Raw genomic sequence first — 26,123 nt, forward strand, 5'->3', positions numbered from 1 at the left:
ATTTTAAATTCCATCAGAATACCTATCACTTGCGTAAGTTGGATTTCAGCTGATGCTTATAGACATTATTTATTTGCAAGGCACAAGTACCTTAGCTTGGATACCAATCTTAGTTATCAGTGACACATAACCATTGGCTTTCTTAACACCATTCCCATTTCCATACTGTTTACTGTATTTATAATGAAACAAATCAAATGCCTCATATGAGAATGCCTGCTTTAAGAAAACCCAGTGTACCATAACTCAGACGCACAAAGAGGATAAATTAAGGGGTGATTAGTTGGGGTACAAAAGGATTCTTCGATTTCCAGCAGGGTTTGTCAGAAGGGCTCCTTTGAATACAAGCTCCCCCGGAGAGCTGAAGTGTTTTGCAGATCATTCAATCCACTTGACATCCAGACTAGGGGACAGAGAAACTTGGAATTTAAGTGTTGAAAGCCATCATTAGTTGAAGATGAACGAAATGAATATAGAGATTCTCTATTATTTAAATGATAGAAAAAAACCGCTTTGCTTTTTAGAAATATGGATAACCCATACATGTATGTGACTAAGTTAGAAATAATAATTTCCATTGTTTATGGAGCACCTATTATGTGCCAGAAACTAAACAGCACTATATGGATTCTGTGTACTACTTTATTTCTATTTAATACTGCTAATGATCTTACAAGAAAACTTGTGCCCATTTTACAAATGAGGATACTGAGGCTCTGGGGAACATTTGCCAAAGTCCTCAGGTTGGTCATTGGCAGAGATAAGTTTTGAATTAAGTCTACCAAGGCCCCTGGCTGTTCTACTGTGCTGCTTCTGGGGGATTTTCCCTGCTGAGCATTGTGTGTTCTGACTGTGGTTAGCCTCCACGTGGGAGTCCTTTGCCTGATGCCCTGCCTTCCAGCATGGGCGGCTTCATCGCCATCTTTATTAACTTACCTAATGCCAGCTTTTATGAGTGAAGTTAACTGGACCCTGCATATCCCACTGAAAACACTGTGCCAAGACAGTGCTCATGACTTACTTCAGCTGGTGCCCGGCTGGGTAAAGGAGGAGAACCTGGAATCTGGGGGGCATCCATGATGGAGGTGGGAAATGTCTCCGAGGCATGTTCAGGCAGTGCTGGGCAGGAGGGGCAGAGGAAGCAGGAAGGCGGTATAACACAGCCCCCAGGTTAGTGTGGGGAGGGCCGAGGCTGGTCTAAGCAGGGGTAGCATGATAAGGCTTGGCCTGCTGATGGGCGGCAGTCAAAAGCAGGCCCAGCGGTGGAGATGGGCAGCGGGCAGGCTGCCTAAGAGGTCTGGCCACGGAAGGACTGCCAGAGAGGAACTGGGACCCAGGAAGGGCTGTCAGGACAAGATACTGTAACTTTGAGAAGAATTAGGGTACCTGGCAGGTTAGCGAGGCAGAGACTCTGAAAGACAGAAACTCAGTTTCTCCAACCAGGGTCAGAACTCAGTTATTAGAACTGGGGCACAGGATCAGAGTGGGAAAAGCAGAAATGCTGATTTTATTTTATTTTTTTAGAGACAGAGTCTTGCTGTGACTCCCAGGCTGGAATGCAATGGTGGGATCATAGCCCATTGTAACTTTGAGCTCCTGGAATTAAGGGATCCTCCTGTCTCACCCTCATGAGTAGCTGGGACCATAGGCAAACACCACCAGGCCTGGCTAATTTTTTATTTTTTTTAGAGATGGGGGTCTCGCTATGTTGCCCAGGCTGGTCTTAAATTTCTGGCTTCAAGCATGTCTCTCACCTCCCCTCCAGCAAGTGCTGGGATAACAGGCATGAGTGATTCAATTCAATTCTTAATTACTCGTTTGTGATTGTTTAAATTTCCCCTAATGAATAAGAGGATTGCCTGGGATGGATTTGATCCTCTAAGGAGGATCAAGTGGACCTCAATATTGGAATTGGAGGATTAGAGGAGGAGCAATGCCAAATGTTTTATATTTTCCTAATGATTTGGACTTATTTGGTATTCAATAAATATACAGATTGGCTGACTGAAGTAAGAATCAATATGAATTAAATTGGTACCTTAACTGAACCTTGGCCAAGAGGTACTTATACTTCCTAGGACAATCTAAGAAGAATGTGGGTAGATCATTAGACTGACTAGGTTCTAGTCTCAGCTCTTCTACTTACTAGCCATCATCTTGGGCAAGTCACTGAATATCCTTGAGCCTGATTTGCTTAACTTATAAAATAGCAATAGTACTATTGATATTGTTGGATTGTGTTAGTATGAGTGTCCACAATTTATTAAGCATGTGTTTTGAGTCAGGCACTATGCAAAGCAGTTTCAATACATTATCTCATTCACCTGTTGTGAGGAACAAATGAGGCATCGTCATTGAGACACTTGGCCAGTGTGTGGCCCAGTCCTCGCTCACACACATACAGATCAGCATGCACGCTGCTGCACAATGGGACTAAGGGTGGGTGGATGATTAAGTAAGGATGTCTGTGTTTTAGAAGGAGGAAAAGGAGTGATCCAGTGGACTGAGAGATGAGAGAGCTGGATCAGATTGGAGGAAAAAGCCAGATGGCATATCGGTGATATGCCAGAGGCAATTTTGTGTGTGTGTTCCCATCAGCCCTTGTTATCTAGTAGAATTGATCTCAGGTAACCCAGTATGTTTTCCTAACAGAATGAAGTCTTCGCATATGTCACCCAAAACATACTGCACTTATGGTGTGTCTGATGCAAGTGGTAAGTGACACTTTGGCCCCTGTCCTTATTACAGAAGTCTCTTTGGGAATGCTGGTTTGGTCCGGTACCTCCCCAGAGGTTTCAGTGCAATTTAGGACCCACAGCCATCTTGGCTCACCCACCCCTGTGTTCTCCAGAAGCAGACCTGGAGAAAAGGATTTGGCTACAAGTGGTTTTTTGGAGATGATCTTGGGAAGTATGATAACAGAGTGGGAAAGTGAGACAAAGAAGAAAGGAAAGCCAATCAAAGTGTTCTAATAAGAGCGTTTCCACTCTAGGCAACTGGGCTCACTCCTTCAGGAGGCCCGCTGAGAAACTGTGAAGGACAAGGAAGCTGGGGTGTTTATCTTCCCACTCTCATGCCCTACCACTCTCATGGCAATGATTGCCCCTTAAAAGCATTAACTGCCCAGCACTTTGCCCTCAGGCAGAGCGAGGGTGTAGATGCTCGAAGTGGCACACTGCACAGAGCCATCCAGAAAGCTACAGACGACCTCAGGGGTGAGTGGGGAATCTGGCAGGGCTCCAGCAGCATCTGCTAAACCACCATCGCATATTGAAGTCAGGTTTTTAAATCTTCACTTCCCTTTTGAAAGTTCTCAAAACAAATTGCCATCTTACCACAAAATAGGACATTCTTTCACTGTTATCATTTCATGTTCCCTGCATAGGTGCTGATTGCTTTCTTCAGTCTCTGTGTTACTGTAAACATCTTCTTTCAGATGGCATCACTGAATATTAATCTGCAAATGAGCAGAAAATTAATAAAAGTGTTCTTTTGAATAGTCCCTATTAAATAAGTGTTGAGACATGAGCAGTATGTGTAAGCATAAAAGAAATGGTTATGTTACATCCAGAAACAGACACTTTCAGCAGCAGGCAAAGGCAGGCATTAAGCCCATATATAGGGTTTCAGACTTGGAATCCTGACCCATGGAGATCTGGTCAGATGTTAGTGTTGACATCTAAGAGTGCTGCTTCTACACCCACTCACATTCATTCTGTCCACTCTTACCCTGCCTTTCAGCATACATGCTGAGCAACATATATTGGTTCTGCTAAGTGAGAGAACATTTGGATGTCAATTTCTTTATTTGAAAATTACTGTCTCAGCACATTGCAAGGCCCTGCCCGTGATTTAAATGTAAATAAGGGCTAGCACCCATAGACTGTAAAGGTAGTGAATAGTCTTTAGGGTGAAAATGTTCTTCTTGGCACCTTCTATTTCTCTGTGCCCAATGATCCCAGTGCCCAACCATACCTCCCAAATTCATTCAGATTTCTAAGTAAATTTGTCCTAAAAAATACTCCAAATCTGCTGAAAGTAAAGTTTGAACTTGTAAAGTATACTCCTTTCAGGTGAGGTTTTCCAGTCATACTTTTAAGATCATATCTTATAATTTGTGACTCCTTGTCCTTAAATTTGAGTGGACCCAGTGTGAAAGAGAAGATCTAGAAAGGGCTGATTCCACACTTAATTCTGGTAGAAGAATTGATTCCTGAAACGAGCCCAGAGTGCTTGAGCCGATGACTACAGCTGGGTACTCACTGGCGTGGTTTTCCGCTTACAGAGGCGGTCCTGACACAGAAATACAATGAGGAGTACAGTTGGCAGAACTGCCGTGATGAAATTTTGTTGTATGTGATAAGGCATGAGTCAGATCGAAATCTCCTGGGAAAATCCAAGAACAAATCCAATGTTATGTCTTTATTACAAGAGTTGATTATTGGCGAAAGACAGGCTCACCTGTGTCTCCCAGCCTCTGTATTTCTTTGTATACTGTTTGGTGACAAACTACTCGTGTTGGGGATGGGAGGTGAGAAAGAAGACTGATTAATCCATAAACTGTACAACTAGCTCAGGAATAACTGAGAGATTCCTAGTTCTTTTGCATTATGCTTCGCAAATAACCATATATATGTAAAATATGTGGATGATGTTAGTGGTATTACTTAGGGTTCATTTCAGGTTTTTAAGACATGCTGGAAAGTACAAAGTAGGCAAAAGAATTCTTTCCGAAGGGTTCAGGTGATAGAAAAATGAAATAGGCTGGTGGGAACTTCAGGGAACCTGCTATTCCAGAGAATTGTGAAAGTCTGTGATTTATCATAATCTATCTTGTGTGTTTACCAGCATTTAAAAATTGCTCAGAAAAACCTAACTCATTGACTACTGATATTTCAGTTCTGGGGATATTTTCCTGAGTGAATTTGTTTGCAGTTGCCTTTCTGGAAAATTTATTAGCAGGCTTTTCTTAACTTCTTCCCTGATCTTTTGTTCTTTTCTGAGATATTATTGATTTTATTTTCCCAAACGTAATTTTGTATGGTAATATCTGTTCAGAAGCAATTTGCTATGGTTGAAGGAACTGAATTCTTACGGGCATTTGTCTTAGTAATGTGGTTACAGAGTCACTAACTTGATCTTAATAACATTTGCCTATTATCGTATATTAGATGCATGAAAGGAAAACTGGGCTTTCTAACTCAGAGGATTACCCTTGTGTGTCTCCCTTAGTTTATAATGCCTTACAAAATTAATGCCCAGGTGATTTTAGTGGCTATTTGCATTATTTGAAACTAGTTAGGATTAAATCCAAACGTTATCACCAGTGTTGCATGCAGAGAGGAAATTACTTTCTTTTGGTACACCTTAAGAAACTTTTTAATCGTCAATTCATGACATTTTATAAACTAGTCACACTGTACTTCATCGGATGCTGTTTTTACTCTGCTGTGGCTGCAGGAGGCAGCATGATACAAAAATCTTGTAATCTTGTCGTCAGATTTGGTTAGAATCCGGCCACTGCTTATCAACTGTGTGAACTGGGGCTGTGTAGATCCAGCACTGTGACCCTCAGCTTCCTCATCTTGTCAAGATAGACAGTGCCGGTTTCATATTGAAATATTGTAACTGCACTCTCTAACTTAAAAAAAAAAAACAACCAAGCTCAGATTCAATAGATTTCTCCTCTTTTCTGAAAACAGATAGTAGTTGTATAAAAGGGTAAGATTCCTGCTGGCAGCTTTATTCATAATATCCTCAAAGTAGAAACAACCCAAATGTCCACCAGTAGGAGGATGATAAGCAAATTGAAGCACACCTACATTATGGGAAACTACTCATGAATAAAAGGAAGAACTTATGGATCCATGCACCAACATGGGTGCATCTTACAGACATTATGTTGAGCGAAAAAGAAACCAGACACAAACAGGAGAATATCGTCTGACTTCTTTTCCATGAAGTTCTAAAACAGGCAAAATTTTTTCATGGCAGAAATCAGAACAAGTGGTCTGAGGGTCTTGCCTGGAAAGGGGCACGAGGGGACTTTTGAGGTTGATAGAAATATTCTGTCTTGATCTGTGTGGTAATTACACCGATATATATATTTGTCAAGACTTGTTGGACTATACAATTAAATTGGATGTTTTACTTTGGACAAATTATACTTCAGTTAAAGGGAAGAAAACACCTATCCATTACATGTTTAATTTTTCTAATGACTAGTTTTTTGGGATCCTTAGGATGCCGTGACCATCTGTACCCTGGGAATTGGGACGGCCTTTGGAGAGTCCATTCTGGACAACACACCCCGCCATGCAACCATCGTTACCAGGGAGAGCAGTGAACTGCTCCGCATTGAGCAGAAGGACTTCAAGGCACTATGGGAGGTGAGCCCTAAGGCTTCTTTGTCAATTAATGCAGTTTCAGAAAAGAAAGGGAGCTGCCACATGGATAATGGCATTACAGTCAAGCCTTAATGTGTTCTGTTCTGAGCTGGTAGATGGAATTTAATTTTCAAAACTTGTTTTTGAAATGAGTGAGTGAAAAAGCCATTTTGACACAAGACATCCTTTTTTTTTTTTTTTTTTGTTTAATTTAGTGCTTGCTCAATTTTCTGTAGTTTGACATACCTTATAATTATTTCTTGAATGACCATACAGTGTTTTATGTATTTTCTCCCTCCTTTTCCACAGATGTATTCTTAACCAGGGAACAAAATACTTTGACATTTTCTTTTGCATTTTAAAAATCATCATTGACATGTTCCCTGGGAAAGTGGAATGAATGGGGTTAACATCTGCTTCATTTAAATGCTTTTAAAAATGATGTGCCCTATAATAAGATATGAAAAATGGAGGTACATAAAGATGTCTGGTTACTTGCCAACTTCAAAATGCATAGGTGGCACAGCAGTGGATGGATGCAACTGGTCCTGGTAGCTTTTGCATTTACCGATGCTTACCAGAGCCCTTTAAAGTATTGCACTAATTTACAAGAAGTATGAGGAATAAATCATCTTATATGCAGTCATGGCAAATAGAGCACTTATAAAGGCCCAGCTAAGCCTTGCATCTTTTAGACTCGTTCTTTTCAGTTCTTTAAGCTTCTGATTTTAACCTGCTCCTTGTCTTTGTCCTTAGCTCAGTATGTCCAAGTGTTAACCCATCAAGCTGCAGGCTTCGCCACTGGTCCCAGTGTGGCTAAGATTTTAAACGTGATCTAAAAAGAATTTTGTGTAATCAAATAGTTTCCTCCAGAGCCAAACAAATGGCAGATGCATTAAGGGAGCCAACCTGCAGGTGAATGAGTGATGCTTTGCCTTAAAAGTCATGCAAAGCCTTGGAAGGCCTTGGTGGTGAAACCTGTTACTTTTATTCTTGGCAGTAGTGAATAAATTGTGAGGTTACTTGTTTGAAATATTTCTCTTAGAAAACATTAAAGAGCTCCAACCGTTCTGTAAAGTTCAGAGACAAAAGCTAGTTTTAGGAAGGGAAATCGAAAGTAGGTTTGCATGAGGTGTATGTGGAGAGATTTTCTGTCAATTAAAAGGGACGAAGCTTGAGGCAAATAAGCCACTTTTTGGATCTTTCATTTTAAAAGGTAAACTGAAAAGTCTTTTTCAAAAGGGGAGTTTGGAAAACTGGTTTTCAGAACAAAAATGATTTCTAACTGTGATGTGTGTCATTATAACCACTTTTGTCTGTGATGACTTACTCAAATTGCTGAGAGAGGATGGTTTGCGGAAATATTTTAAAAATTTATTTTAATTAGGAGCCCTTAGTGCTGAGAAGGAAGCTTCTAAGAGGTTGCTACCTGTGAACATTAAAACAAACTTATTATTAAGAAAAATTTCAAACAGACAGAAAATCAAAAAGAATAGTACAATGAACACCCATTCACCCCCACCGAATTCAGCAGTTGTTAATGCAGAGCCATATTGGCTTCGGCTTTGCTTGTTTTTTTTTTTTTTTGGTAAACTACTTTATTGTAAATGATAGACATATAACATTTTTCCCTAAATATTCAGCGTATATCTCAAAAAACTTAGAATATCCTGTTACATACCCTAATGCCATTATCTCACCTATAAAACTAATAATATCCTAATATTATCTAATACCCAGTCTGTATTTCAAATGTCCTTAATCATCTCATAAATATCTTTTATAGCTTTGTTTCAAACCAGTCTCCAATAAAGAGCCATGTCTTACATTTGATTGTTATATCTAAGTCTCTCTCTCTCTCCCCCCCGCCTCTCCTTTTCTCTCTTACTTTCCCTCTGCCCCATCATGGCATTGACTTGTTAAAAAGGCCAGGTCAGTGTCTCCCAAATTCAAGATTTGTCTGCTTGTTTTTCTCATGGTATCTTTTTTTGCACTTCTATCCCAGGGTTTCCTATAAATGGAAATTAGGCTAAAGGTTTGATTAGATCAAGTCAAATGTTTTGGGCAAGAAAATGTGAAAAGTGATGCTAAGAACATCAGGAGGATTATAATGTCTGGTTTCTCTGTTGATGCTAAGTTTGATCCCTTGGTTAGGTTGTATCAGAGTACATTTTAGGACTGTTTTCCACAGATCTTTCCCTTAGAGGAAAAATATTTAATAGGGACATTGATATGGAGGGCTGTCCTTGCTATCTAAAACCTTGCCACCTGTTTTGCAGTTCAGTGGGTCTACCTCTTCACCTGTAACCTCAGAGCATGATTTGTGATCTCCCTTGCCATTGGCTTAAGTGTACTGGGGACAACATTCAGAGAGACATTTGGAGTTGATAAGAGCGGATAGGTTTTAGTCTAACCTCTTTTACAGGGTGGGGACTGAAATCGCATAGTGAGTAAGAGATTAGTCAGATGTTTCATTTTATTTGCCTGTTCATGCAACTAAGTGTAGAGTGTGAATTAGATGCTCAATCAATGTTTTAATTGTCTAAAGTGAAAATGCAGTAAACCCCATTATCTAGCAATCTGTTAATCAGGACTTCATTAACGGGCACACTCGTGCACATACAGTACATGATAATCCTAAAAAATTATACAACTCTAAAGTACCTTCTGAATAAAAAAGATTGAATTCTGTTTATTGTCTATTCATTTATTCATAATATACAGAGTATCTCCCATGTGTTAGGTACATGTATATGTATGTATGTGGGTATACTCAGATGTTTGTATGTTTATACATACATACAAATCTGTATGCTTCTGCTCTCAGGGTAGGGGCTTCTGTTCCACTTAGAGCAGACAGAAAATAAAAATCATAGAATCTCAGAGCATAATATATCATTAAATAACTTTAGATGCATGATTGGAATATCGGTGATCTATACATGGCATATATAGCGCTAATATGCTTGCAAAATATTTGATAACCGGAACGCCTGTTCTTTGATATGTTAGATAATAGGGTTAGTAAAATTAATCCATCTTTGTTCTGGTAAAATCCATCCTGTGCTGGTATCTGTTAGCAAAATTTAAACCCAAGCTCATACTGTCAGCAGAAGCCTAAGTCATCTAGATCACCCGAATATCAAAGGGGAAGAACCATACAGGGAAGAATTACGTATTCAGGATTCAGGCCGACTCCTGAGTCATCACTGAAATGTAAGAGCACAGACGGAAGGCATCAGATGGTGGGAATGTAAACTAGTACAACTATTATGGAAAACAGTGTGGAGATTCCTTAACGAACAAAAACAGAAATACCATTTGATCCAGCGATCCCAACTCTGGGTATCTACCCAGAGGAAAAGAAGTCATTTTACAAAAAAGATACTTGCACATGCATGTTTGTAGCAGCACAATTTACAATTCCAAAAATACAGAACCAGCTCAAATGCCCATCAGTCAATGAGTGGATAAAGAAATTGTGATATATATATATATAATGGAATACTACTCAGCCATAAAAAGTAACAAAATCATAGCAGTCGTAGCAATCTGGGTGGAAATGGAGACCATTATCCTAAGTGAAGTAACTCAGGAATAGGATACCAAACATCGTACGTTCTCACTCATACAGGGGAGCTAAGCTATGAGGATGCAAAGGCATAAAAATGACACAGTAGACTTTGGGGACTTGGGGGAAAGGGGAGAGAGGGGTGAGGGATAAAAGACTACCATTGGGTACAGAGTACACTGCTCAGGTGATGGATGCACGAAAATCTCAGAAGTCACCACTAAAAAACTTATTCATGTAACCAAATGCCACCCATTCCCCAAAAGCCTATTGAAATTTTTTTAAAAAGAGAAAAAAAAACCCACTAAAATGTATATCATGCAAACATAAAAAGAAAACAGCAGCAAGGTCAACTGGATAAGGCCTCCACCATCAGGGAGGTAAGGTGCTCAGAGTTCAGTGTTCGGTGACAGGTTCCAAATAGTAAAAATTAGAGAATCAGAGGCCTCTGAATCAGAGGCCCTGTGTCTAAATTTGCATGTTCATCTCAGTTGAGTGTTTGCTTTTGAGGAATGTCCTGGTGGGCTCATTTCATGGCAGGCACTCTTATGTTGGGCTTTGTTTCCTTGTAGGTACTCTTACTGTCACTTATAGGGGCTGCAGGCTAGAACACTCCCATCAGGATTCTGAGTTGCTTCTAACTGAAAATTATGGTCCCTAATCACTAACAGGTAGCACAGTCAAAAAGTAGTCCTTTAATAGACTGAGCAAATACTCTACTTTATATCTTGCACTTGGGACTTTAATGGTAGCACAAAGCTACCATTTTCCAGGTCAAGGGCAAGTTTCCTAGGCTTCCTCAGGTGCGCCCTCAGAGAACCACACGTAAGGTTTTGAAGTCCTGTTTAATTCCATCCCCAATACCTCTTGCTTTATATTGTCTATTCTGCTGTAAGTCAAATAGGCAACACTCAGAGTATTTTTTAAAAATCATCATCGTAAATGTGATCAGAAGCATTTCCTCAATGGTCTCTATAAATCTATCAAATAAAATAAATATTCCCTAAGATATAACTGAGGTAGCAGCTTGGCACTTTTTTTTCTTTTGTACCCTACATCTTTCCTAATGAAAATGACCTGGTTTCCTTCTCCCTTTCCCTGTTTCAATTGCCAATTTTGGTCAGATCTGAGGGTGCTGGGTTGCTCTATCTTAAAGTCAGGTCATATTTTCTTAGCTTGAATGAATTATGTTAAGTTTATTCCGATTTGGTAAATAATGCCTCTCTCCATTTACACCGCTTTAATATTAGAACTTAATAAAAAATATTAACAGGGTATAAAATATCTCATTTTCCAGTAACATTTCAGGAAGGAGGCAGAGATGGAGAGAGATAAATATTGGAGACAGTATGTTTCTGAATTACATACAGAAGAAAATGGATTTAAAATTCTTAGAATACCATTTTTAGTTCTTAAGACAATTATAATTTACATTTAAACTCTTTGACACTAGTGGCATTTTCTACCCTCAGTAAGGAAGTTAAATGGCAAAGCAGTTAACTGTAAGTTTGGGAGTTTAGAGCAGTTATTATATTAATAGTTGATCTAAGATTATAGGTATTTTATGATTGATAGTAGCTCTTGGAATAAATACAAAACTGATCTATTATCCAAGTCCATGAATTTCTGTTCAGCACAGAGAGTATAAGAGGGTTTCCAATGGCTAGAACAAACCAGTGAGGGTTTTGTTGGGTTTTCTTCTTGGCTTTCTGTCTGATGTTGTGTTCGTATGAGGATAATTTCAGGTTTGTGGCATGTTTTGATATCTTTACATGGAATATTTCAAATACATGAAATTGAATGAGGTGATAAGTCCACTGTGTTCAGGAAAGTAGATTAGAGAGGTGCTCTTGGTTAAATCCATAAAAAATGCTTCCGAGAGGGCCTTGAACTTGTGTTTACCACCTGTTTACCTGTAGTTCAGTTGCATGAACACCATTCTGGAAAAATTTCCCTGTTACTGTGAGCCATGTTTGAGCATATTCAAAATAATAACACATATTTATAAGTATGTTCTTAAAAATTAAAGACAATAATAAAATTACAGAGCCATTAAAAATAAAAGCAATGTTTTAAATTTGTAGTCTGACCCTTGTCACAATAAAAGTGATTTCTTAGCTGTGATTGTTATCTGGAAGCCTCTTGACATACTATTGTGATTTTATTCCAACCAGGGCAAAACGTGTCATGGAGAGCTGTTGCTTGGATATAATGATTGGCACATTAGATTTACTCCTCAAATGTGTCTGTGGCCTCAGTAAACATTGTTAACTGACTGAAAATGTATTTCATGCTTTATGAGATACAAAACTGAGTGGTAAAAATAAGAAAGTTAACGTTTCTGTCTTAAGAAAAGCCATTAGTAAATAGGGATATTAATCAGAATAATGAATGCTGTTGAAGAAATATATTTATGACTGTCTCTATTCCCTAATTTTCAGAATGTTTATTTTTCTGTAAGATTCTATCAGATATGTTGACAGTTGTGGAACCAAAAAGCTTTTTAGTTACTTCTATTTACTGACTTTTTTTAGAGTAAATAGGGGAAAATCCCTTTTCCATTAATAATCTTTCAAGCCACAGTGAGAATAAGGATTGTTTGAAGCAACAGCAGCTTAGCCTTTGCTAAGGTGCTTTAAAAACGCTGTTAGAATAATATACCTTCCAGAGGCACCTGCTCTTGTTCCAATAGGCTTGATGTTTCTATCTGTCTGTAGCTGTCAGAAAAATGAAAGCCAAATACTTAAAAATTAGTATCTCAGAACACAGATATCCCAGAAGTTCTCAGGTAAATTGTATGGCTTTATCCACCATACCAACAATTTCAGGTTGTTTCACTTTTGCATTAGTGGTAGGCTTTCCAGGTTTATATTTAATGGGCTTGGGTGTTGAGTTAGGACTGCGTGGCCCACCTGCAGACAAGGCAGCCCCTTGCCTGCCTGATAATGCACAGGGACCGAGACCCATACCCTCATTGGGAGTAACCAGATCCTCAAAGCCAAGGGGCCTGTATTCTCCCAAGTCAGGAGCCCGAGCTTACTTTTGGCAACTTTGGAGCTTGTACTGTAGGGTTACTTCTCAGGCCAGAAATTTGCATCAAAGGACTAAGAAAAATATATCTAAAAATAAACATGAAAGCCAGGACTTCATGCCAGGAACTCCAGCCACACACATCCTGTTGGCTGGTTCTCTAGTCTTTCTCCTCACAGTTCTGATTCTTTTAAACCAAGCGGAAGCCTGCTCCGATGACTTGGACTTATGTCTGCACCAGGGTCTCATTCCTGTGTCTTCAAGCTTTTCCATGGAGTGGCAAAATGATTCAAATCCAGAAAGGAAGGGAGTGAAGTTATTAGGAGCTAACTAAAGTTTAAAAAAAAAAAAAAGGAAGTGTTTTCTTATTGCCTTAGACTGCCTGAGCTTTCCTGGAGAACCATCAGCACCGGTTTCCTCTCTGTGGACTGAGATCCACTCAGTGGTAGACACGAACAGGGAATGAACGGCAATGAACATACATTTTGCTGATCAAATAAAGGATAGATATTCACTGGATGTCTGAGAACTTTGAGAGACAGAAAAAGAAGGACGTATGCTCTACAAGGTCAGAATGGATCTTTTTATTTTTTAGTGAAGGGTGGGAGAGTGGGGAAATACTACATGTTACTGTTTGCATTTTGGAATTATGCTCAAAAACATCTCTGGCTTTTCTAATTATGTTCCACCAGACCCAAATATGTACCATGGCAGGGACATAATTTGATTTCATCTTTGTTTGTGGTGTGTGTGGGGCCAGGGGGTGAGTGGTGGCTCATCTTTCTGTTAGTGAAGCGTGTTTATTTAGCCTGATGATCTTAAATATGTTTCTAGAAGATAAATAAAGGTAGTTGTTCATAACTAGGCAGAGTAACATTTATCACAGCAAAATTACATACATGTATTTGTCTAGTGACATATTTGAATGACACATATTAAAAATGAATTTTGTTCAAGGAAACAGATTGTGGGTGATGGTGTTTCACCCTCCAGGCCCCTGGAAGGTATTTTGCCTGTAGCTCTCAGACTCAATGAAGTCCTTGGTGTTTATGGGCATTCTGTTACATTATTGATAACTGAGAGTTCTACCTGCTCCCCAAGCAATGATTTCACTGTTTCTCAGAAGATGATCAGGGGGTCTGAGCAGATCAAGGCTTGGCTGGCAAATGCTAGGAATGCCCATGTGCTGTACGGTGGGCCTGCCAGCAGAGTGCTATAACCATTAGCTGCTTTCTCTGAGCTGGTGCTACTTTGGGTGTTCATTTCAGGAGTGTAGAGTGAATACTCACATCTTTGAGGAGCTGCTGTTAAAAGAGTTTCTGAAATGTTTCCCTTGGCTGTGCACTAGCCAGGACTCTGTTGACACCTCACCCCTACTCTCTCCCCTGCACTGTTCTCTTACACTGGGCCCCCTCACTCACTCAGCTAAGCTACTGAGCAGCCTGCCCTTCTCAGTAGCCGCTCACCTCAACAGTAATTGATGCCACATTAAACATTTAATCTCTAAGAAGCTTCTGTCATATTCAGCAAACATACTTGTTTCCACCAGGTGGAGGTGCAAAATGCACCATGTTTGCCTTTCTGTGGTTTACAATCTAGTGGAGAAGACAATCATAGACACAAATATGAGACAAACTGAAAAATACTCTAAGAAAGATCCAGCGTGCTAAAGGACAGGGGCAGAGCAAGAAGAGATCCATTTCCACCAAGGGCCTCATTTCATCCAAGGACAAAGAGATCTGCTTCTGAATTCTTATGTGGGTAGCAAGGCTGTTTTTCAGCATCCCTAAAGGATTGGGGACAGTTAACCAAATGATAGCATTTGAGGCAGGCTTGTCCCGAGGGACTGAACCCACAAAAAAGGGGCTGGGCTTCTTCACTCTGTGGTTGTGTTGTGTGGCTCTCTGGGTTCTTCTCCTTCGCTGGGCCCCTGGGCAGGCGTGGTGAGAACTCAGCCTGTCATGTGTTGTGTTTCCAAATGTCTGGGTTTGTTTTTTGTTGTTCAGCCATCATCTGGAGAAATCCGCTCTGGGGTTTAACGGGTTCCCCCAGGCAAAGGCAGTTCTAGCTGGGAAAGCTTTAAGAACTTGAGACTTTCAGAAGGAACTCGTGGTGTGGACTGGGGGATACTGTTAAGCTCTTTATGTGTAGAAAACCCTGTGGTCATGGGACTTTCCTGCTCTCATGGGGCCAAATTCCACTCCTGAGCCGTCTCTGGGCTGCTGTGAGAGGTTAGGGCACAGTCACTGGGGCAGAGGGTCTGACACAGAGGATGAAGCAGCAGGAAATCCTGTCACTAAGTTGGCTTCTCCGAATTCCTAGTCTTGCCCCTGTTTGATCTCACTGACCTCAATGTTTTGAGCTGTCTAGCCCAAACCAATAAATGCAAGACAAACCATCCAAAGGTTGTTGATGTGGTTGAATGGTCTGGCCTGAGATTCTGGTCTATTCTTGGTTTAACCCAACTTTGCTGGATGACATTTTGCAAAGCTCTCCAGCTTCCTAGGCCACTTATTGTAAAATAGAGATACCTTTACCTAAATCCTGCCTTGCTGACAGAAGTGGTCAAAGTTCATGTTGATTGATTCTTACGTGCCTTATGAGTTGAAAAATCTAGTGTCCCCCTCCTCCCTTTTTGGTTTGCAAATTAAAGAAGGGTGAGCCACAAATTCTGTGAATGGAAAGAATAAAATATAGGGCAGTAGTTCATGTTGTATCAAAATATATTATTTGGAAGGGGAGAAGAACTTTTTGGTATCTTTCATAATTTATAGTTGTAGTTCTTAAAACTGGTTTCACATTAGAAGTATCTGGGAAGCTTTTTAAAAGATTTCCATGCCAGGGCTTTTGATAGACTGTTGAAGCCAAAATCTCTAGAAGAGGGAGCCTCATCAGTAGCTTCTGAAAGCTCCTCAGATGAGTCTCTGGACAGCCAGAGCTGAGAACCCCTTCAGCAGTGGGTTTTGATAATTCACCATTCCCCTTTGTGCTTACTTCTGCATACACCTGGCTGGCGTCCTTGCCCTGTGCTAAGATGCTATGATTGAATAATATGCTTGTTCCTTACAAGTCTGTGTTGAATTTCCTAGTGTAATTTGTCCTTCTCTCCTACAGACATTCTACTTCCAAATTAGAGTTTCTGGTAGATTTATGTAATGATGGAAGTCAGTACTTTAGAGTCAGAATCTGTGGGGTTTGTTCAAGACTTTATTAATTAGAGGCTGCCTATGTGGAATGGTTATTGAAAGAGTGAGAATAAAATGCAAGATCATCCCCAAATTCCACCATCTCTTAACAGTCTGAGCAACGGTGTCTTTCACAATTTGTAGCTCCTGGGAAATTTCACTGTATGCCTATGAGAGAATGAGAGTAAAGAAGACAGGTAATAATTTTACTGTTACTATGAATGAAGTTCTGAATTCATGGATCCCCTAGGAATCGTGGGAGCTCTCAACTATCCCCAGACTATACTGTAAGAATTACTTACCTACAATAAATTCCTGGGAGAAGAATCACTAGTTTGAAGTACATAAGAACTTTTATGACTCTTGATAAATATGATCACATTTATTTTCAGTAGCTGCTATTCTGCCACCAACGGTATTTGAGCATGCTTATTGCTTCTGGCCTTGGCCAGTGTGACCATTATATATACAGATGCTCCTCGACTTATGATGGATATGCATCGAGATAAACCCATTGTAAGTTGAAAATATCATGTCAGTAATGCATTTAATACACCTAACCTACTGAACGCCATAGTTTAGCCTATCCCACCTTGAATGTGCTCAGAACACCTACATTAGCCTACACTTGGCCAAGTCATCTAACACAAAGCCTATTTTATAATAAAGTGTTGAACATCTCATATAATTCATTGAATACTGTACTAAAAGTGAAAACCAGAATGGTTGTATGGCTACTTGAAGTATAGTTTCTACTGAATACTTATTGCTTTCACACCATTGTCAATTTGAACAATTCTAAGTTGACCCATCATAGGTTAGTGACTGGCTCTGTGTGTGTCCAATATAATAGGCATTGCTACTGCAAGTGTGTTTCTTTGATTACTGGGATGCTTGAGGTTTTCTTATCCATTTTTTTTTTTTTACCGATTATAAATACCCAATGTAACATGTCCTCTTTTGGGACATGTTATTCATATGAATTAAATACATTGGCATTTATTGACCAATTTATGTGAATGCTTTATATGATTGAGACATTAACCCTCTGTTAGAATTTCTGCACATATTTAATCTTGGTCTGTTTACTTTTCATGTTTCATAATATTTAATGTACATACATTTAAAATTCATTAAATCCACCATCAACCTGGCTATTTCATGATTTAAAATATTAAAATTAGTTTTATAAAGGTATTATCTTACCTTCATTTATAGTGGATTTGGGAAATAACATGATGTAAGTAATAATGTGTTTTACCCAATGGTGTTGGCTGCATGAATTGATTGGCATTGTAAAAATTTTTTGTTGCTTCTCTCATTTGCTTCAGAAATTTATTAAATATTCTTACAGATCCATATCTTGCCTCTAATTGTTTCCTATAACGTCTATGTAAACCTTATTTTATGATCTGTAACAAAATTTTGTGAAGATTTCTTTTGTGGATATTTGCACCATGATCTATGGTCAATCTTTTACTCCTCTGGCTGTTGGGTGTCTGTGAAGATCCCAGAGATTTGATTGTGGAAGGCTCTGGTCCTTTGCTTTCCTTTGCCTCTATGCCATGCCCTCCCCCAAACATGCTTTAAGCTTTCGTCTGAGTGAAACCATCCAGTGGAATTGTGATCTTTTCTGAAGTTAGAGAAGCGAGTTCTCTTTTTTGTGTGTGCATCCATAACTGCCTTCTCTTTTCCACTGTCCAATACTGTGTCTACCTCTTTAAAAGTTGTGGAGAAAGTACTGAAGCTCTTACCAATAAGTTTTAATGAAACGGGTTTTCATTTTTAGGCCTTCGCTATTTGTTGTGGGTTTTAGTTTATCTGTTTGGAGGGTGTTTTTTGCCTATGCTTAGCTTTGTTTAAAGTTTATAGAATTGCCAAATGCAAATATTCTAAAAAAGGAAAAAAAAGCTCTATAATAACTTTCACTATATACAATTCCCATTAAAAGCACACAGAACTTAAAAATGGGATAATGTAGTAAAATGATCAGATATTGGATTTAGTAAGAGATACACCTGTTCTCAGGGACATACACCACTTTGTGAACAACACCTTGAAAGGCATTCGCTTATTTAAAAAGGTATAAAGCCGGGCTTGGTGACTCATTCCTGTAATCCCAGTACCTTGGGAGGGTGATGCGAGCAGATTTCTTGAGCCTAGGAGTTTGAGATCAGCCTGGACAACATGGTGAAACCCCGTCTCTACAAGAAACACACACAAAAGATTAGCCCAGCATGGTAGCATGTGCCTGTAGCTGTGGGAGGCTGAGGTTGGGAGGATCACGTAAGCCCTGGGAGGTAGAGGCTGCAGTGAGCCATGATCATGCCACTGCACTCCAGCCTAGGTGACAGAGCAAGACTCTGTCTCAAAAAATAAAAAATAAAAAATAATTGTACAACTACACTTGAAGACCCTTTGTACCCTCATTTAGGCCGAATGTGAGCCTTTTGCCTGTTAGTAATGTAAGAACTCATTTAGTCTGCTGGCAGGTAGGTCTGCATGTGGAGCCTCAGCAAAGAGGGATGATTCACAACAGGTGCTTTTCACCTGGGATTCTTGAGCCCTGAGGAGTTCAAGGACCAGCTTTCACATTTTTGAAATTTTTATATGTGTGTGTACTTTTGTATTCCATATATTATCCATATATATTCCATATACAATCCATGTATTAATGGACGCACACATATAAATTATGATTAATATATTGTTAGCTTTCATTCTAATTGGATAGGGGTCTGTTATCTACCAAAAGATGAAGAATCATTTTCTGTGGAATTAAAAGAATATAGACCAGATTATGTAGCTTATTTCTTGTTTATGTGGGAGAACATTTATTCCCAGTGTAACATATCTTTGTAGAATTTGTGCTGGTGAGAGTGGAAATAGAAAAGTACTGGTCATCAAGCTTTAAGGCTTTGACTCTTTTTGTAGTGAAGAAGAAATTATTAGGGAAAAATGCTAAGTTCCAGAGATCAAAACAGAAATGCTTTGCCAAAAGAGGTTCTACCAAAGCCCATTTCAAAATAAGTGTTTCTAATTTGTTGATTCATTGACCTTTTAAATAGCTGACATCATATGGACATTTTGTACCTAGTTCCAAACTGATTGAGCTACCGCAGGAGTTTTTCACAGATGTGTGGTTTTGTATCCTCAGTTGCATTTCTCCCCAAAACTGTCCGCATTGAAAAAGGCCTATAAAGCTAACTGGACAACTTCAGACAGTGATACTTTTAAAAATTAGTCATAACGCAACCCATCACGCAAAACGAGAATTGTGTTTGTTTGTTTATTTATTTATTTATTTATTTGAGACAGAGTCTCCCTCTGTCACTCAGGCTGGAGTGCAGTGGTGCAATCATGCCTCGCTGTAGCCTTGACCTCCTGGGTTCAAAACATCCTCCCACCTTAGCCTCCTATGTAGCCAGGACTATAGGCATGTGCCACCACACCTGGCTAATTTGTTGTTGTTATTATTTGTATTTTAAAGAAATTATTTAATTTATTGAAACTAGGTAATACATACCTGTGGTACAAAATTCCAAAAGTACAACAGGGTATATATCGAAAAGCATACTTCTCACCGTCCTCTGCCCCAACCACCAGATCTCTTCTCCAGAAGCAGCCACTGTTATGGGCTTCTCTGTAGAATGTTTTATGCAGAATATTCTCTTTAATAGGTTGTTGGGCAAGACTTCCAAAATGTATATTTGACTGCTCGTCTCAACCTCTTGAAAAAGAAAAATCAATTTTTAAAATTACTGAAACTGTCAAGGCATTTTGAGTCAAAATTTTCATACAAATTGACTCTAACATACCTGCCAGAGTTTTCATTTACTTGTTCCATTTACTTGATTATTTCACTAAACTCTAACACCTTGAACCCCTAGTAGCAACGTCCAATGTTTTAAATCTGAGAATATTTTCACAAAATGTGACTACGTTTCAGATAGAAAACTTTTTTTTTTCCCCCCCGAGATGGAGTTTTGCTCTTGTTGTCCAGTCTGAAGTGCAGTGGTTCGATCTCGGCTCACTGCAACCTTCGCCTCCCAGGTTCAAGCAATTCTCCCGCCTCAGCCTTCTGAGTAGCTGGGATTACAGGTGCCTGCCATCATGCCTGGCTAATTTTTGTATTTTTAGTAGAGATGGGGTTTCACTATGTTGGCCAGGCTGGTCTCGAACTCCTGATCTCAGGTGATCCACCCACCTCAGCCTCAAAAAGTGTTGGAATTACAGGTGTGAGCCACCGCGCCCAGCCCAATAGAAAACTAAGTATGTAAGAGTCATTGCAGTATAATCATATTGAATTTTTAGTTACTAAGAACTAATACATTTGTTGGAAATTCAAAGTAATACATATGGTTAATAATATTAAAAACAAAATAAGTAAATATAAAATGTTACCTTCTTCAATTTTAATAGAGATGTTAGTCTCTATTAAGACTATGGGATATCAAATTAGTACCATGGTAGTAAATGCCACAAGAGAAATTCTTTTTCTACTAACTTACGAAGACGTTATCCCTGTAAATAACCTCTACGGATCCACAATTCCTGTGTTGATGTGTATGCACTCATCAAGGCAAGCATCCCTTGTGGGGTAGATGACCTTGCATCTATGGCCTTTGAGAGAATAAATATCTATGTTGACAGTGCAGCTGCCACATATTGAGTTCATAAAATTGGGTTTGGGTTTTTTAATCTGGCATATTATTCTTGCTTAATTTCATTTTGCTGACTATGGTTCCAGAGCTATAAATCAGGGACAGTGTTTACCCACAGAAGGAAAGGAGAGCAGGAATAATAGCATGAAATATTGCCCTTGTTTATTAAAAGTGTTTCTTCATTTGGGCACCTGTTGTCTTTTGGTTGCCAGTTCCCTCTGGATCTTATCAGTTTTTGAATTGTTTTTTGAAATTAATAAACAGACCTGTGATCATTTGAAGTAAGAGGTAGCATAAAGTTCATAAACTAAAGGAGTGAGTGGTGCAGGCAAAAAGAAACCTATTTTTTAATATACAAAAATAGGGCATATATATACCAAATTCAAACAGTACAGATAAGGCTAACTACATAATTTGTGGGACCCAGTGCAAAATAAAAATATGGTATCTCTTGTTCTCCTCAGAGGAAAAAATATTAACTTTTTGGTTTTCTCTATCTCAACTCCACATTTTGTTCTTTGCCATTTAATGTTCTAAGTAAAGAAAAACCCAAATTTTAAATTATCAGCATAAATTTGTTTATCTGTAGTGTAATACCAGTTTGAAATGCAAATATAACACCAATTAACTTACATACAGAATCACCCAAATTACATAATTTGAACTTCCTAGCTCAGACATATGTATATATTTCATTCTTACTAGGGCAATGGGAACTTTGCACAAAACTGATTCAACTGTTTTTATTTTGCTTCTTGATGCACACACATTCTAACCAACATTCACTATCTTTAGCTTACTGACAGTAAGGAAGGACTAAAGAAAAAAGAACTATAGGTTGCCCTGTCTTTCCTTTACTTTTATGTCATTATTTTCAGACTAAATGGTTGGCTAATAGAATTGGCTCTTGGTATCCATGGGTTACACATCCATGGATTCAACTAACCCCAGATTTCAAAAAAATATGCCAGTTGGGCGCAGTGGCTCATGCCTGTGATCCCAGCCAAGGTGGGCAGATCACCTGAGGTCAGGAGTTCGAGACCAGCCTGGCCAACGTGGTGAAACCCTGTCTCTACTAAAAACACAAAAATTAGCTTGGTGTGGTGGCACATGCCTGTAATCCTAGCTACTCAGAAGGCTGAGGCAGGAGACTCACTTGAACCTGAGAGGTGGAGGGTGCAGTGAGCTGAGATCGCGCCACTGCACTCCAGCCTGGGAGACTGAGTGAGACTCCGTCTCAAAAAAAAAAAAAAAAAATCCAAAAAAGGTATGGCACTGAACATGTACAGAGGTTTGGGTTTTTTTTTCCTGTCATTATTCCCTAAACAGTACGATATGGTAACTATTTACATAGTATCTGTTTGGGGAAACCAAGGGGAAGAATACATTATATGGATGTTGTGCAAAATTTAAAATTTGATAAATATTTTCTAGTTGCACTCTAGAAAGTCTGAAGCAATTTTCACTCTCCACAACAGTGTAGGAGTATACTTGTGTTTTCTGTTCTTTAACTTGAGTAATTTCAAACTTTGAAAATTTTTGTTATTTTGCTTTGTATTTCCCTAATCATGAGTGAGGTTAAGCATCTTTTAAAATATTTCTTGGCAGTTGTACTGTTTTTGGTCTGTGAATGGCTGGTTCATATCTTTTGTTCAGTACTCTATTGGGTTGCATCTACAGTTTATAAGATTATAAGAACACTTTGTAAATTAAAGAAACATGCCCCTTTTGCCATATGCATTAAAGTATCTTTTCCAGGGTTTTGTTCAAGATATATTTTCTGACCAGGAACTTAGGACCGGAGAAATATTTCCTTTATGAGTTTTTTCCTCAAGACATTTCATTCCTTAATTTTTTTCCCTGTAATCTCTTCCTGTGAACTATGTCCCAGTTACACATCCCTAAGGACATACAGTATTGCTATTGAAGCAAAACTTTTAAAAAATCATTTTATTGTCTACTACTTCTCCTGGAAATTATTTTGATTTATCCATTTAATGTTTTTATCCTTTTTCTACTGGGGAGATGCTGCTTCAGGAAGCAAATTCCAAATTAGTTAGTTCTTGGATCTGTTGGCTCCAAGACACAATTCCCAGCGATTATTCATCCTTATCTATTTGGAGGAAACTCAGAGGAAGAAGGCATTTTGAAATTCTATCACATGCTGTTTTTCTTGGCTAGGTCAATGGCTTGGCCGTTGGGTGTGTGGTCTCTCTTTCTCTTTACAGACCAGATACTTTTAATGGGAGTTTCTAGTAGAGTTGAAACTAAGGAACCCTGAAGGCAAAGACGAAGTAATTCCACTTTTGTGCCTCAATCTTCTCATCCCAGGTGCTCAATGTATTGTCTTTCAGTGGTTCTAGTAAAATGGGATATAATCCTGTGTGGAAAATAGCAGAGGCAACTTCAAAAAACTCAGGGAAGAGAGATTGAAAGGAGTGTCCAAGATGGGGAGCACATTATAAAGGCAGAGGAAGAGAACGACTCTTCATAAAACTTGATTTGGAGATAATGCTACAATGGTGGTGACTGGTGCTGGTAAACAGGAAAATAAAGCTACTTTTCTGCATGCTCTGAAACCTCTCACAACAAGAAATAATCCCATTGTAAATAAATTTATTTGTTTAAAAAATCCCGAGCAACTGCTTTTTTTTTTTTTTTTTCTAATTGGTACATTTGGGATTTCAGGTTTTCAGATTAGGGGTAAACATTCTGCAAATATTCCAAAGTCTGAAAAAATCAGAAATCTGAACCAAACAAATGACTTTTAACCACTTTGAAAAATGAGAACCTCTGCAAAAGATTGGTTTTCAATAAAGGGAAATCTCTTCTCTACACATATTCTTTCTCCTTTAAACGTTGAAATAGTCTCAAAAGAATTTTTTAATAAATTCTGTTCTCTTTCTTTGATTTTTTTCTTAGGTGAAATATTACATTTTGTTTTCCTGTGCCATAATGGTGATGTCATCCTTAGCAGCTTATGCTCCTATTCTGTGCTTCAGTTGACTGGCACCCTCTGAGGCTTCTGAGCTATGTAGGAGTTTTTGCCCCCCACTAGCTGACACCAGTACGTTACAGAATTGCTCTAAGTTGCCAGCCCTCCCTTCTCACTGAGATCAAACTACTCTCTTTCCTCTGCTCCTGGTGCCTTTTCTCTGCTAAAGATTGGGAAATGACATGCATCTAAGCAAGAGTAAATAGACCATGAAGAGGTGAGTTGTGCATGCTTATAGCAGTGTCCCCTACCAGCTTTGATATGCGAAACAGATGCCACATTCATTTTGGTGTCTTGGAGGGCTTATATGCAGGTACTAATTGTGTTCAGATCAATTAGAGGATGTGTATAAGTGGCCATTGGATTACTCATGTACTGTTAGTGATTTAAATCTTTATAAAACATTATTTCTAAACTGTTGACCAAGCTGCAAACATATCCAACAATATGCATGCTCATTAATAAATAGAAGAGACAGTTTCTACGGTGGAAAGCACGTGGGCCTGGTGTCAAAATGAGATTTTATTGCTTTTTGGCAGTGTGATACTGGACCAGAAGTTTGTACCTCAGTTTTCTCACCCGTAAAGTGAGATAATAAAATATAGCTTGTGTGGTGGTGGCATGCCTAGCACATGAATAAATGGTGAGTGAAAGAATTTCATTAAATGATAGCAATTTTAGAAATATATAACCTGATATTAACTTAAGTATGTTTTATGAATATAAATCATTAGGATACGTTCTCGATATTTATGATAATAAAATTATCCTTATTGATACATACCTTAAATATATAATTATGACTTGCTAAAAAATACACAATTTTCAAATAACAACAATCTCTTAACCACTATACATTTCCAATTCAGAAGTTAAATTCTCAGCGGCAAGGGAAGTTTGAGATCCAGAAAGAACTAAGGCTAGCAAGCATTCCATTCCTCTAAGGCTTCTAAATTAGAATGTGGGTCTAGGGCTGGAAAGAGGGTGAGATTGAGTGTCATTCCTCCAATCTCTTTCTGGCTTTTTGTTCCTGACTTTGAATGAGGGTAATAGTTGTGATTACTCCAGACTTTCTAAATAGAAGTGAAAAGTAAGGTAACTCTTAACTTGTTGAAATGGAAATATACCTTCCACTCCATAAAAGATGTCACATCTTGGTATAATCTCAGGCTTACTTTTTTAGATGCAAATTAGTGAAAAAACAATAGTTAACAATTTTGGCAGCCAAAATCTTCAGAGTAGCTTCCTTTGAATACCAAAAATCTCTCATGTATAGACACATATGCCTGCTTAAATACATCCAGAACACACCCTCTTCTGCCTCCACATGTCTATGGCAAGTTTCCAGGAGAAATGCCAGAAGAAGCAAATGCCTCAAAGACTCTGTGCTTTGAGGTTAAAGGTGTGATGCCTTTGGCACCACCTGAACTCAATTGGGTGTGGGGGTTGGTGGAACAGGCTCTTGGTTGTAGCTCTGTGGTGTGTGACGTCTCAGTTGTGATATCCTAGAGCAACCTCATAGCCCTGATCTTCCATTCTGTCCGTGTGATTAAACACGCTCTGTTTGGGTGTTGCCTGGCAGAATAATAACACTGCTTAGGTAAGAAGGGTATTGTCCTGAGGTGTGGCGTCCTTTTGACTTCCTCCCCCAAATGGAGCACTTCCTGCTTTCCAGCTGAATGATGAGTCATGAGAAGAGACTTGAGGATGTGACACAGGAGACCAGTCAGGCCATAATTATTTGTGTGGCATGTGTAACAAATCTGCTTTCAGCACACATCCCATCCAGGTAAAGCCAGGAAATACAACGAGGGCTGGAAATAGCTCGTGGCTAGCATGCCCAACACTAGTCATTTAGTGCTTTCAACAACCCAAAGTGCCATATCAAAGTAGTCATGTTTACCAGAATTCTCATTGCAGATCTGAATTCTGATGATTATTTCTATTTTTTTGATTTCTGGCAATTGAGAAACATTGTTAGAGTTTATTCAGAGTGAGGGATTTGTGAAGTGTTTGATGTGTGCCTGAGATAGACCTAGGTATGTACTGTAATTGTACATAGAAATGTGGCCAGGAGCACAGTCATGTGAGAAAGCTCCCTGGGGAATGTAAGGAGAATGGCTCATATTGCATATTAAATTGTGTTCTTAGAGAACATGAGCATTACCATTTATTACTGTATATGTCAAGAACCATGTTGGGTGTGTGTGTGTATAAATTTTGCTGAATCCTAACTATGGCCTTATGAGGCAATTATAAACATAAAAATAGCTATATGACTAACGCTTGCTA

The 26,123-nt window shown here is 38.9% G+C and overlaps 1 protein-coding gene across 3 annotated transcripts in view; it reads left to right on the forward strand.

The window, feature by feature from the left end:
• The window catches only part of RAPGEF4 (Rap guanine nucleotide exchange factor 4), a 310,152-nt gene that overhangs the window by 70,399 nt on the left and 213,630 nt on the right, over window positions 1-26,123 (forward strand). For 2 of the 3 annotated variants that reach the window (XM_007965372.3, XM_007965373.3), the window contains exon 4: window positions 6,243-6,389. In XM_007965372.3, coding sequence (XP_007963563.1) covers window positions 6,243-6,389 — 147 coding nt within the window. Of the gene's footprint in view, window positions 1-6,242; window positions 6,390-13,377; window positions 13,556-26,123 lie in introns of those variants that run through there. The other variant, XM_007965374.3, reaches the window with a different exon arrangement.

The sequence above is a fragment of the Chlorocebus sabaeus genome, chromosome 10 (genome assembly GCF_047675955.1).
Source record: "Chlorocebus sabaeus isolate Y175 chromosome 10, mChlSab1.0.hap1, whole genome shotgun sequence".
Taxonomy (NCBI): domain Eukaryota; kingdom Metazoa; phylum Chordata; class Mammalia; order Primates; family Cercopithecidae; genus Chlorocebus; species Chlorocebus sabaeus.